Below are 14,817 nucleotides of genomic sequence, written 5' to 3' on the forward strand. Positions count from 1 at the left end.
GATTGTGATATGCATGCAGAATGTGATGAATATATATTTGTGTAGCCACAGTGCTTTTGGGGGTTTGGTTTATAAATGCAAGTTGAGAGTAAAAAAAAAAAAGCATGAACTGACTGAGACATGGAGACAAACAAATGACTAAATAAGGAACATGCAGCAGAGATTTAAAAAAAATGAGGTAATAGCAGAGTACCCAATAGCACAAGTTATTCATCGATGAAAAACATTATTCCATGAAAGCCTACCATCCAGAACAGTGAAGATAATTTAGTAATAAATCCTCCTAGATGCTGACCCCTTGACGTGGGTAGGGGGCTTAGGGACCAGCAGCTGGGCCCTGATGCCTGTTGGGTATGCTTTCTCACTGGTCCTTGGAGTCCAGCTGTTGGTCAAACAAAATTAGTCAGCCTTTTCCTCTTGCTGTAAATTTGTTCTATTTTTCTACCTCCTCCTCATATTTAGGTGTGGATTTTATGTTGATAACTTTTGGCTTGTTTCTGGATATGATTTGACTTGTGCTTTGGCTTTGATGGAAGGTGAGGATGGATGGCTGCCACCTCACCTGTAGAACTTGAGTACCTGACGTGGTCGAGCAAGGGAAAAGTTTCATGTCAAAACCTGCCCTTGGTGTCGGGTCCTGATCCCTACAGACATCACGACGCCTTAGCACTGAGGGTGAGGTGCATATCCGGGTAATACCCCTAGGGTGGCCCTTGTCAAAGGGATGACCCCGTCCTCTGATTGTGGCTCCATGGTGGGTATGGGGGTTACCGAGACGAATTAAATCTTTAAGTTTTTATGGCCACCCCCCTTCTTTTATCATCTGACCCTGGCATGGAAATGGACTTGGCAATGGATAATTCGTTACGATGGACCCCTTTTCTTCTCCTGTTTTGGAAAGAAAGAAAAATTCAAAATTGAGTTCAAGGAACTTAAATATTCAGAGGAATAATAAAGGAAAAATGGAGATTCTTAATTAGTTTCATACAATAAGTTTATAGTTCTTAGGCTTGAAGATGATGTATTGCAGAATATTAGTGTATTTAAAGCAAGTAGAGAAATTAATGTAATGTATGTAACTATGAGCCAAAAATTTGTCCACAGGATGATGGGACCCTATTAGTCGAAGTCTCCTCACCCAAACAAAGTAAAAAATTGCTCAAGATGAATACCTTAGTAGGGCGAAAAGTTACATGTTTCCCTCATCCTATTCATAACCAAAGTCGAGGAGTTAGTATATATGCTCCTTAATTGCTTTTATTGGATACCGAAGAAATTCAGCAGGAATTAGAGGAACAGAATGTGGCAAAGGTGGTCAGAATGAGAAAATAGGTGAGGCGATCAGACTGTTCCCCTGGTAACGCTAATCTTCACTTTTAACACCCATAAATTACCTAATGCTATCAAGGCAGGATGGCTGAACTTCAAAGTCAAGCCATACATACCATCACCTTTGAGATGTTACCACTGCCAGATGTTTGGTCATTTGATCCAGAAATGTAGAAAGAAAATAAATGAAGAACCTGCTTTATGTTGTAATTGTGGCAAAGAAGCACATGGACCATGCAATGAACCACCGTCTTTGTATTAACTGGGGAGAAAATCATCCTGGATCCTCAAAAAGTTTGGGAAATTTATTTTAGAGGAGGTGCAAACAATTAAAGTTATGGAAAAGATTTCCTTGAAAGAAGCCTGAAGCTACAGTTCAGTGTACAAGTACCAGCTACTCATGCTGTGCAACAGCAACCATCCACTAAAGCCACAAAGTCAAACCAGGCTGAGACAATGCCACATGGAGAGGCGCATGGTGATGAAAAACCTAAACCATTAGATCTAAAAGCGGGATGTTCTTTAAATAATAAAAATAGCACATCACTCCAGCAACCAAAAATACAGGTTCCTAAATCATGTATAGCAGAGATACCATAAGGAATACAGTTGACTACGCCAGTGGAACTCTGCCCAGATCAGATCATAGGAAAAGAGTGAGAACACCAGAAAAAAGAAAAGATAAAAGTGAAAATGAAAGTACTGAACTTTCTCTCAGAAATCCATTGTTATCCAGAGTAATATCCACAGATTAAAATGTGTAAAAAATAATAAATAATTATCAACAGTAATGGATTGCAGGCTTTCAATATTGCAGTGGAACTATCAGGTGATGCAAGCCAAATATGAATCTCTAAAAATTTAATCAAAGAAAACTTACCAATATGCATTGCCCTGCAAGAGACTATGCTTGGACAAAAAATCATATGTCCTAAAGAAAACATTTTTCATCATTCTGATTATGATGAGCAAGTAGGGATTTATGGTGGAAGTACGTACTATGTTAATTAGATGAGTTACAGCTCACAAAAAATATCCACTGAAAACAGACTTACAAGTGGTTGCTGTTCAGATTTTTCTCAAATTGAAATATACCATATGTTCACTGTATTTACCTCCAAATAGAACCTATCATAATCTGACTCGAGAATTAGAGGGATTAATAAATCAGTTTTCAAGACCTTTTCTTATTGTTGGTGATTTTAATGGAAGATACCCCTTGTAGGGTATAAAATTTCCAATCTTAGAGGAAACAATATTTATAATTTTATTGTAGACCAAGAGCTTGCAATCCTTAATTCTGGAGAACCAATACATTTTCATATTCAAACCGGGACCTTTTCTGTAATAGATTTATCAGTATGCAGTCCGGATTGTTATTTTGACTTTTCTTGGAGTGCAATGAGTGAAGGATTAGGAATGATAATTTTCCAATCTTTATTAATGTAGTATAGTTGAAATTGCTACACCAAGATCACCTCGTTGAATTCTGGATAAAGCCAACTGGGCATTATTCAAAACCCTAACTTTTTAGAAATGGATATTGAAGATTTCCAGTCCCTGGATGATGCCCTGGATTTCCTTTGTAAACTAATTATTGATGCTGCCCAGAAGACAATTCCTCGTACAACTGGAAAATTTAAAAGAAAGCCAGTTCCTTGGTGGAACCTTCAATGTCAAATAGCTCGTAAAGCAACGCGGGCAGCTTTTACGCGCTATTGCAGAAATAAATGTTCCTATTATTTAATCTTATTTAAGAAGGCACAAGCTAGATTTTGATACCAAGTAAAACAAGCCAAACATCAGTCATGGGTAGATTTTATCTAAAAAATTAATTGGAATACCCCTTTACCTGAAGTCTGGAATACTAAAATAAGAAAAGTGAGTGGCAAATATATATGTACCAACACCACCTGTGTTATTAGTAAATGGAAACATGGTTGCCAATCCAGTGGATGTTAGCGAGGTTTTTGCTGACCATTCTGCTAATGTTTCATCTGAAAACCCAAGTTCACTCTACTATGAAAAACGTATTTAAAAGGAAAATAAAATTCTCGACTTTACGTCCATGCAAATGAATCGTATAACCAGCCGTTTACCTTTCAGGAATTTATATCTGCCTTGTCATCATGTAATGAATCTGCTCCTGGTGAAGATGACATAACCTATTCAATGATAAAAAATTTGCTAGTGGGAACAAAAGTTTTTGCTCAGTATCATCAGTAAAATATGGAAAGAAAATGCATTTTCAGCTTTGTGGGACATAGCTATACGTATTACTAGCTTTTTTGAAGCTACAGAAGGATGGTACTATTCCGTCTAGTTATTGTCCTATTGCTCTAACATCATGCATGTGTAAGTTGATGGAAAAAATGGTCAATGTGTGACTTACATGGATCTTGGAAAAGAAAGGCCTTATAACTCCAGCCCAATGTGGCTTTCGTCAAATGCTGACATCTTAGTGCGTCTAGAAAATTCAATATGCGAGGCTTTCATCTTCAGGAAACATCATGTATTAGTTTTCTTTGACCTGGAGAAAGCTTATGATACAACCTGGAGTTATGGAATTTTGAAGACACTTCATGATTATGAATTCTGAGGAGAATTGCCATTTACTATTCATCCAAGCTTTCCTAAAAAATCGAAGGTTCAGGGTCAAGTTGGAAACTCATTTTCATCTCTTTACAGCCAAGAAGAAGGAGTTCCACTGGGAAGTGTCCTTTGTGTGACATTGTTTGCTTTGTCCATTAATGGCATTGCCTCTGTGATTCCTAAAGATATAATGTTTTCCTTATTTGTTGATGACCTCTATTGTTTGCAGCCTCACAAATGGCAGTCGCTGAGTGAAAAATGCAGTTGGCCATTAACAAAATTGGCAAATGGGCAGAAAAAAGGGGTTTTAAATTGGCTACATCGAAAATTGTTGCTGTACATTTCTGCTGCATTAAAGGTATACATCCTGATCCTGACCTCTACATACATGATCAGAGGATATCATGCAAGGAAGAGACATGTTTTTGGGGATTACTGTTTGACAAAAGAATGGACTTGGGTACCTCACCTAAAAGATTTGAAAGTTAGGTGTATGCAAGCTCTGAATGTTTTAAGAGTGCTTTCTCATACATCTTGGGGAGCAGATAGGAATCACCTAATGATCCTCTACAAAGCCATAGTGGTATTGAAATTAGCATATGGTTGTGAGGTATATAGTCTTCAGCCTTGAAATCAAAACTAAATATTTTAGAGTTGGTACATATGCTGGATTAGGGATTGCGAGTGGTACCTTGAATTCGTCTCTAATCTCAAGCCTTTTGGTAGATTCAGGGGAAATTCCTTTGGATTCATGTTGTCAGATATCACTTGTTTGATACTGGCATAGAATCCAGAGGATTCCTGACACATGAACTTGCCAAGCAGGCTTTAATGATAGATATTTTAGCCTTTATGAATATAATCCATGTTATCCAAAACCATTTGGATACAAAGTTTTAAAATTTTAGAAGATTATTCTATTCTAAAGGTCAAAGTCTGGCCATTTAAGTATTCTGTTGTGGCCCCTTGGAAGCTTCCTTCTGTGGAGAAGTGAGTGCTGATGCTGTGCATCTCCTTTTTAGAACATTTGGCGGACCATGATGGTTCAGTCTTAGTTTTTACAAATGGATCCAAGTCTGATACAGGCATTGGCTATGGAGTTGTATTTACCAATTTTAATAAGAGTGGAAGGCTGCCAGATCAGTCATCCATTTTTACAGCAGTGTTATGCAATCCTAATTGCCCTTAAAGAGATTGCCTGTCTTTCTAGAGAACACTTTGTTATATGTTGCAATTCACTGAGTGTCTTGCAAGCTATTGGTCATTGTAATTCACTCCATCCTATCAAAATTGAAATTTTAGTGGCCTCAGTTGCTCAAGATTAGTGGTAGTAAAGTATCTTTCTGCTGGTCCCCTGGACGTTGGTGTGGCAGGAAACGAAGTAGCAGACTGACTTGCTAAAATAGCTGTGAACCAAAGTAATATAGCTAGGTGTGCACTCCCTGCAAATGATATGTATCCAGTCATTAAATCAGCATTCCTTGATTCCTGGAAATTTGCATGGGAACTAGAGAACCAAAAAATGAAAGGAAGAGCTACCTCCATTTTTCTTGGAGGTATTCATCAATGACTAGGCAAAGGGAAGTACTAATACTCACCTGGCTTGGAATAGGTCATACATAAATGACACAGGGCTTTCTGATGAGTGGGGATCATCAGCCTTAGTGTAATGACTGTAGGTGGTTTTTCCCTTGCCAAGAATTTAGGGGCAGATTTTAATAAAAGCAGCCTCTTTAATTTTATTAATGCCATTGCTTGCTTGCTTGTATGATGTTTTTACGTTGCATGGAACCAGTGGTTATTCAGCAACGTTACTAACGGCTTTACGTGACTTCTGAACCACGTCGAGAGTGAACTTCTATCACCAGAAATACACATCTCTCACTCCTCAATGGAATGGCAGAGAATCGAACTCGCGACCACCGAGGTTGGACGCCAACACCATACCAGCCATGCCACTGAGCCGCTATTATTATTAATGCCATTGGTATTTTAAATAAGATTTAATATTTACTATTAATCTTTTAAGTTTAATAGGTTTTATGATTATTGATTTTTTAAATTTGTTACATTTTTTATAGGAATTTCCCTTTATAAATTTAATTTTATTAGATTTAAATTAAGTTATTAGTGCTTTCATTGTAAGTTCCTAATTTTGTCTTTTGTGTATGTATATGTGTGTGAATGTTTTTGTTTGTTTGGAGATGCATATACTATATCCTTATATATTCTATTATAGTGGCGTCAACAACCATTAGCTGTTGTGATGCCAGATAATCTTTAATAAATCAATCAATCAAAGTAATAAATGTTGTTACATGTAAAGTTGTTTAGGCATGTAAATGAAAATTATCACAATAATAGCAAAAGAAATTTTTTACAACAAAGGGAAGCCATTTGGCTAAGTGCAGTTAATGACAGGACACTAATAAGCATCATTGATAAAGTACTACACTGAAATATGTGAAATATCTGAAATGTGTTAATAAAATTATTTCCATAAATGTTGATCTTTAAGCACAAGTGCAGAAAAGGAGAAAAGTTTGAAATATGGGAAAAGGAACACTTAAATCCATATGTATTCAGGAGATTAAGAGGCCTTGATGGCTGAAAGGAGTGACAAGTGAGACTGTCCATTCTTCCATGTGAATACCCATGTTAAGGATATTTACAATTAAGGGGTATGTAAAGAAACAAATTACTGATAGTGTTATTTTCCCTTTCAGGTACAATAATCAAACTTTAGAATGAGTCAAGTAAGGATGTAAATAAGCTTCCAGTCTTTATCAACAGGTAAGGTTCATCTTTTATTCAGTAATTTATTTGGTATGGTAGCCTTTCTTATATTGATTTGGGCACACAAATAAGGCTTAGGTTGATAGTTTGCAACATGTTCAACATCATCTTTTAAACTTGTCACTGCCCTTTAATATTTGTTCCCACTAGAATACAAACCATCACCTTTGACATGGGAGTATTCCCAGCATGAGCTGGAAACAGTTGTTGGAGCTTCATAATAAGGTAGGTAACTGGTAGCGGGGAGGTAAGTGGTGGGGCACTGCCTACTCACTTGCTGGTAATAATCCATCACTTCTCTCTTCAACTTTTGTTGAATCAAAACATCTTTGATTTCCATGCTGTTAAGAGTTCTTGACTGGGCTGTGAAGCAAGATAGTATAATACTAATATCCTGTATTGTTTTTTTGTGTTCGTTGTTTGTTCAGCTTGTCAGGGATACAAGAACAATGATCTTAGTTTTGATTTGCTTCTCTAGCATTACCAGTATCTTAGTAAGGCAGTCCCTGGTTGTTGGTGGGGGTTCCGTTTCGATGGTTTGATGTTAAAAAATCGTCAATAACCAAAAATCGGGGATTCTCTGCGCTTATCGGCGCCGATAACCGGATTTTGACGCCTCTGTTAGGTATGTATCAGCACAAATACCCGATTATTGGTGCATTTTGATGCCGAAAATCGTCAATTTTCGGTGCTAGACAAGCACCATAAAACTGGATTGTTAATAATTGGGGACTGCAATCATATACTACAACACTTTCAGGGTTGCCATATTCTGACACTTACAAGTGTTTATACAGTGTATGAAAATATGTCTTTACTGTACACGATTTCCAGTTGAGTGTATAGAGAAACAAATTGATCCTAAAATTTTAAGAAGTTCATAAATTGCATGTTTGCAGATTTGTTCATTTGAAAATATATGTGTGGACTTTAGAGTTATTGTCTGAAGAATCAACAGACTTTAAGAAAGGATCTTGATGGATGGCTTAGCATGTGCACAAATTTCTGTACCCATTCCATCTTCGGTTCGTGAGGTTGTATGCCTATTGGCTGAAGTTGTTTTGAGTGGTAATTGCCATGTGAAGTTTGCTCATAGCTACACTGAGTGAGCAATGGATGTTTTGAGTATTAACCTTCACCTTGGAAGTTTACAAACAAATGAAGGAGTCGTCTCCAATGTAGTTTAAAGCAATTATTCACAGTGTTGTCATGGTATTTTATTTACATGTAAGTATAACCTAGCTAGGAATTTTTTTTATCATAAATTGGCCAAGACAAAGTACCATATAATGGATGTAGTATCTATAGATAGGACAAAGCCACACAAGTTGTAGAATCCAGAGGATTATCTGAGAGCTACTGCACATAATATAAACCTATAGCCTTTTCATAATCAGTTGGTATTTTGTAAACCAAATAATTTATGTACTCAAGCAGTCAATAAATAAACTATATATTTTTTTACTTATTACATGCTTTATTGTAAATTTATAATAAACATTTAAAATAAATTCTTGTTTCATGAACGATTTTTTTTTGTTATTGTTTTGCTCATCAATGATTTTATATTGTGTAATGCCTTTCACACTTAATGTTTAGCTTAAACAGCTTATGTTTAGACTTCTAGCCATAAGGTTGGAAGCAACCTTGTACTTGGGTATGTTTCATTGGCTTATGGAATTAACACCCTTACTTCTGAATCTCTCAGGCACTGGTCCGAGTTGGAGTTATTTGGATGTACTACTATGTATTTATGTATGTTCTGTCTTGGTTGTTTTTGTTCTAGCAACAGCCATTTATTCTGTTTTACAGATGCTGTTGGTTGCTTCAGCTGTTGTCCTGCTGGTCTTTACCATTGTAGGAGGGGGTTGAATGGAATGGAATATATATAGTATAAGATTTAGGCAATAGACCAAGCACTTGGAACATTGAGGTCATTCAATGCTGAAAGGAAAATTGAGTCAAGGTTTGAAAGATGTAACAGGAGGGAAACCTTACAGTTGCACCATGAAACAATTGCTAGGGAGGGTGAAAGTAAGATGTACGATAGAGAATATGGAGAATATGAATGGAGGTACAGTAAAAGGAATGAAAGGGGTTGCAGCTAGTGGGTGAAGGGATGCTGCAAAGAACCTCAAGTAATGCTTACAATGCATCACACTTCTTCATATGCTTGGGATAGGTCAGGATCTGATGATCTTTTGTCTTTAGAACCATGTGGACACAGTTGGGAGGCTGACAATCGTTGTCCTCACAATGCTTCATCACAGAAACAGCCTACATGCTCAGCTCTGATCTGTTGCAGTTCAGTGACTAAAATACAGGCAGCAGGTATGGCTTCATAGGATGTGCTTGAATGCTGTGTTGTGTTATCTTGGAAGCATGGAGGCCTTTAGGCAAATACCTCCATGAGTGTTAGTTTCGTCGAATGTTTATTGCCCAAAATTATTCCTAGACTATGGGAATTGTGGCTTAAAGACTGATAACTATGCAAATCTTGCCCATGTCAGTCATGCTGTATTGATTTAAGTGGGTCAGTAGCTGTGTTTATCACTGTACTGATACTGTAATATCTTTGATAAGGATTTACTGGAACAGAACCAAACAGTTTACAGCTCTGCTCCTCTTGCTAGTGGAAAGTCTCAACTGTGGTCAGGAGTTCATAGTTGACATTGTCTAATGGACAATTCTTTCATGATGTCTCCCTTACTCCACCCATGCTTACTAGGAACTATGCACAGTGCAGCTGTCCTTTCCTGATGTAGCATAAGTGCACTATTTGCCAAGCTTGTTATATATACTATTTATGGTGTACTATTCCACATTTGACTGCCTGCAATGCTAGTGCAAGGTACCAAGTAAGCTTTTCACAGGTCTCTGACACAACTGATGCCTTTTATTTGATCTGGGCGTGTTGTTTTGGAGGCATATGGTGCTTGTGCCTGGTGTCACTATGTTGTTTTTGTATCAGGCAGCTCATCTCCCTTCTATTTAAAAGTTATGGTTGTTTTATAATAGTACAGGTAGTCCCCGGGTTACATTCGGGGTACATTCTTATGCCATGATGTAAGCCGAAAACCCGTGTAATGTACGAAAACCTTCTGTTAATCCTTTGAGTTTCTTGAAAATGACGCAGCTCTTCATAAAGAAAAATCTCAAAATTTTGACCATTCTGCCATTTTGAAGTCATATTCAAGTTCCAGTCTTCCGTTGGACTGGCGACATAAACCCGGAACATGCTCTGTAACCTGGGAAATACAAATGTCATTAAAAAACATTCCAATTCAAACCCATTGCTTTTAATCTGTGCCCCCTCCCAACCCTAATGTTCTGTTGCAGCTCTTCAGGCAACACAAGAAGTCTGGCAGTTAAACACTAGGGACACGAGCAGTGATATGTACATTCACCAGCCTACTGTGAGCTATGGATCTTACTTTTGCTCCTCCCATGGATTAGGATATCTGGAATTCATGAAAATGCATTAATAGGCTGTTAAAATGGTTGTAAAATAATTTCAGGAGTATCTATTGTAAAACTTTTTATTGCAAAATAAGTTTGTATTTAAAATACTTTTTCTGGAGTGCTATGAAATTTAATCGGGAGTTTTAACTAGTATGGAAGGGTGATTTCATCAATAGCAAGCAAATTAAATTTTATGTTAAGTATCATCTGTTTATGATTTTGTCATGTTGAATAGATCATATCATGTAGCATGACTTACAGGGTATTCTCTTTACAGGCCTATAAAGAACTATGGATAATGAAGAGTTGAAGACACAAATAATCAATGAGTATTGCTCTCTGTCGAAGGAAGAAGAAGGATTGAGTATTTATGAATTAAAGACAATACAGAAACAGAAAGATGAAGAAAATAAAATTCAAATCCTTAGTATTGGTCCAGAAAATAGTGAACCAATTAAGTCTGTTTTGTTAATGGGAGAGACTGGCGCTGGCAAGACCCGCATAATAAATGCTATGGTGAACCATCTTTATGGTGTCACATTTGAGGATACTTACAGATTCTTCTTCAAAGATCAGTTAGAATACAATGATAAAAATCCAACAGAAAGTCAGACAGACTACATAACTGCCTATATAATATATCATCAAAATGGGATGCTTGGTAAGTCCAATTACATGCTTATTGATACCCCAGGATTTGGTGACACAAGAAGTGAATACCACCAGAAGCTTGCCATGGATCACCTGAGAACTTTCTTAACTGAAGATTATGGAATTGATGATTTAAATTGCATTGGGTTAGTGGCTAAAGCCAATCAAAACAGGATTTCAGGATTCCAGAGGGTGATTTTAAGTGAGTTCACTTCACTATTAGGCAGTAATGTCAGTTTGATAACATATCTTTTGGCAACTTTTGCCTCAGATGATACTCAGGTGGATGAAGTTGTAAGACAGGAAGAAGTTGAATTTGTTAGTATGTATGAATTTGATAATTGGCCTCTTTATGTTCCACACAATCCGTCATCATCCAATTCCAAGCGAGATCACAAAAATTATAGGAAATTTAGGTGGGAGAATATGCAAATTGAGTATGTAAGGTTTTTTGAAACTTTGGAAAATTCATCACCTGTCAGCCTTAGGAGAACACGAGAAGTTATTCAAGAAATTAAACTTCTTGAGGAAATTAAGATGACTCTGAAATATGATGTAATGAATGTTTCTCATCTTATCACCTCCCTAAATGAACAGAAAAGAGTTAGACACCAATATGCTGAACAGGCAAGTAAGATGAAATGGAAGACAAAAGAAAGAAAAAAGCACCTTGAACGATATGAAGTTGACAAAGGGTTTCATGCTCATAACTGTGATATCTGCCGCAAGACTTGCATAAGTCTTTGTGCTGACCCATCAAATGTCACTGCTGCCTTAGCAGGAACTGGGACAGGTGTTGGGGCTGCTGCTGTAGCTGGTGTTGGCTCAGCTGTTACCACTGGTGCTGTTATAGGAGCTGAGGTTGGCACCTTTGGAGGACCCCTCGGTGTATTGATTGGAGGCGGTATTGGTACAGCTGTTGGTCTTACTGCTGGTCTCATTGTAGGTATCACAACAAGGAAGACAAGCAGTGAGTGTTACATTGCTAGCAATGGAAGCATTTGCAATACTGATGGATGCAACCATAAGATCTCTGATCACACAATCGAAAAAGAAAAGATTGTTATTGATCATTCATATGATGAAAAAATAGACCTCCTTGTTAAATCTAGGTATGATGATGCCATAAAAGAAATAGGAAAAATTGAGAAGAGTATTGAGGAGGAAGAGAAAATCATGAATGAATTTAAAGATAAACTGACGCTCATTGCAAAAGCTTTAGTAGAACATACCAGTAAGATAAGTGAATTAAGTTATGGATACAAAAATTTAAATCCACAGGCAATAATTGACGAAATGATTATGGAGGAAAGAGAAAACTGTCAACATGTAGAACTTTTGAAAGTGCTTAGAAGTGCAGTGAGAATATTATCTGAGAGGCGAGAGCAAAATGGACACCGAAACAGCACTCGGTTAAATATTCCAGCAAATGTTTGTTATAGTGTTAAGGAAACAGATGAATTACTTTAGTTGTCACTACCTAGTGCTAGACTACTGGTTTTAGTATAGCGCTCAGAGTTTCTAAACCTCTCTAGTCATTAGAGTACAGTACAGTCTTACGTGATTACAGTTAATTGACAAGATACCTATGCACAAAAATAAGATACTACACTAGTTTAATGATTTTTTTATTGATTTTATTGTAAATAAGATTATTTTATCGTTATACCTCAGTAGTATACTGATTAGATTGTAAATTATAGTTAACAATAGTTTGAGAACATTCCATTATGCTGTAAAATATATTTAGTTGCATTTGTTACTCAGAGATATGAATTTATCAGGATTTTATCAGGCTTGTTATTTTTAATATGAATTGGAAAATCAGTTGTTAAACATTTGGTTGTATGTATATGCATAAAGATCTATGTTTCATGTGGATTTCTGGAAATGTTTCTATTTTGAAAGTTTTATATAATAACCTATAGTACTTAGTAGTGGTTCACTTGTGTGAAGTGAATTTCTCTAGTTTGCACAAAAGTATGACAGATTTTAGTCTGCGAGTCATTAGATATAGAAAATGACATAAGTTATTGATGAATACTCTGGTGGATATGATATTTCTCCAATACAAGTTTTATTTGCTCAAAGCCACATTTTTTTTTATTAGGTAAGGAAATTTTGTAGTCATTTGTCCTATAAACATTTAAGTTTTGCTCAGTTTTATTTTATCATTCCTGTATATAGAAATATACTTAACAGAATTTGAGACCTTATGTTTTCTTGCAACTGTGATGTATGCTATTTTCTAAATACTATAGGAAAAAAGAATATTCGGGATATGGTTGTGTTAGAGGTTTACCCGAGGATGTAATTTAGAAATTTGTATTAATCTGAAAGCAATGTGTGGTGCATGTACCTCATAAGATTTATTAGTCATGGATCTTTTCTGACGAGTATCCTTCATTAGGATACACAAGTATTAGTGTTGGCGCCAACATTTTGTGTAGAGTAGTAGTTATTTTGTATTTGCCTTTTTCAGGAAATGCAAACAGTATGTTTGATGTTTCCAGAGCACTTAGTGATATCTTAGGGGAAAAGATATGAGGCGTTTGATATCTTAGGGGTTAAAGATAAGAGACGTTTGATTTTTGTAGCTTGGAGACTTGCCGTCCAAATTTTAAAGTAGTTTATTTTGCCAATTGGACAATTCATATGGTTCTAGGCTTAATTTTTTGTCATGCATGACACTTACCTGGCAGGTATATATATAGCTGTATTTCTGAAGTCCGACAGAATTTAAAAAACTTCCGACACACGCAGTGGTCGGCCAGGTGGTTAGTACCCATTCCCGCCGCTGGGAGGCGGGTATCAGGAACCATTCCCATTTTCTATTCATAAATTTTCTGTCGCCGGTACTGAAAACACCTGTTTTCAGTACCTCCGGCTTAGGATTTTGGAAACTTCATTTGCCGCTAAGTATCCTAATTGTCTTTTAATTTATTTACTTGGATTTGTGGCTAGGCATACGCTATCTTAAATTGATTTGAATTTGATTCATTTTTGCATAAGATATCTGAATCTAGTTAGGCTAGTTTCAGAGGGTGTTGTCTGCAAGATAGGGTGTGGCTACCGAAAGCTTCGGTAGTTCCGCACTTGGGGGGCGCAATTAATCAGTAAACATGTCTATTTCCGTAAGGAAAAAGTATGATTCGTATGTACGCAATTAATCAGTAAACGTGTCTAATTCCGTAAGGAAAAAGTTTGTTTAGTATGTACGCAATTAATCAATTACGAAAGTCAGGGTAGTGATACTGCTAACCTTCCGGTAGACTTTATTTTGCCTAACGCTGTAGTATGGCCTACGGGTTATGACTATGTCTGCGAGAGGTGATCGCTCTCCTTCATTGTTGTAAAGAGTTCTACTTCTGTTTTTGTTACGCCTAACCCTGTAATGTTGCCTTCGGGCCCTAAAACAGTGTCTGTAGAGGTTATTGCCCTTTCACTTATACTATTTCGATTCGTAACTTAGAATCGAAGTGTTTGCTTTAGAGACAATAGTGAAGTGGCTAAGTGCAGTGACAGTGCCCCTTGTGTAGTGGAGGGTGCGTCAGATCGGCCTTAAATAACGCCTCTAGGTCTAGACCTCTGTCGAACTCCCAGAACCAAGGGAGAGGGCATGTCGAAAGCCGAAGGAGGGTTACAGGGAACCCCACCGATCTGGCGTGCCTTCGGCAGTTTCTGATGAAAATCCCCAGACTGCCAAAGTGCGTGCACATGCACGAATCCTGAAGGATTGCTTCTCGTCCTCCGAGGCGTCCTCCCCGCACAAGGGTTGGAGCTCTCGGAAGGACTCGCGCCCTCTAAGAAGCTTTATAGAAGAGGACGCTTCACGTCCCTTCTCCCTCGTTATGTGTTTCAGTGAGAAGTAAGAAGGCGAAAGTTGCCTGATCACGTGTACTTCTTTCCACCAAGAAATAGGAAAAAGAAGGCAGTTTCTCTCGCTTGTTTTAACGCCTGTCAGGAACGTGACGCTTTTCTGCACGC

The 14,817-nt window shown here is 37.2% G+C and overlaps 1 protein-coding gene across 7 annotated transcripts in view; it reads left to right on the forward strand.

Annotated features, from left to right (window-relative positions):
• Positions 1-12,985, forward strand: part of LOC135208467 (uncharacterized) — a 39,634-nt gene extending 26,649 nt beyond the window's left edge. For all 7 annotated transcript variants that reach the window (XM_064240675.1, XM_064240673.1, XM_064240672.1 and 4 more), the window contains 2 exons: positions 6,648-6,714; positions 10,457-12,985. In XM_064240675.1, the coding sequence (XP_064096745.1) occupies positions 10,471-12,300 (1,830 nt within the window). In that variant the 5' untranslated portion in view covers positions 6,648-6,714; positions 10,457-10,470 and the 3' untranslated portion in view covers positions 12,301-12,985. The remainder of the gene's footprint in view (positions 1-6,647; positions 6,715-10,456) is intronic.
• The last annotated feature ends 1,832 nt before the right edge of the window (positions 12,986-14,817 follow it).

This window comes from Macrobrachium nipponense, chromosome 35 (genome assembly GCF_015104395.2).
Source record: "Macrobrachium nipponense isolate FS-2020 chromosome 35, ASM1510439v2, whole genome shotgun sequence".
NCBI lineage: Eukaryota > Metazoa > Arthropoda > Malacostraca > Decapoda > Palaemonidae > Macrobrachium > Macrobrachium nipponense.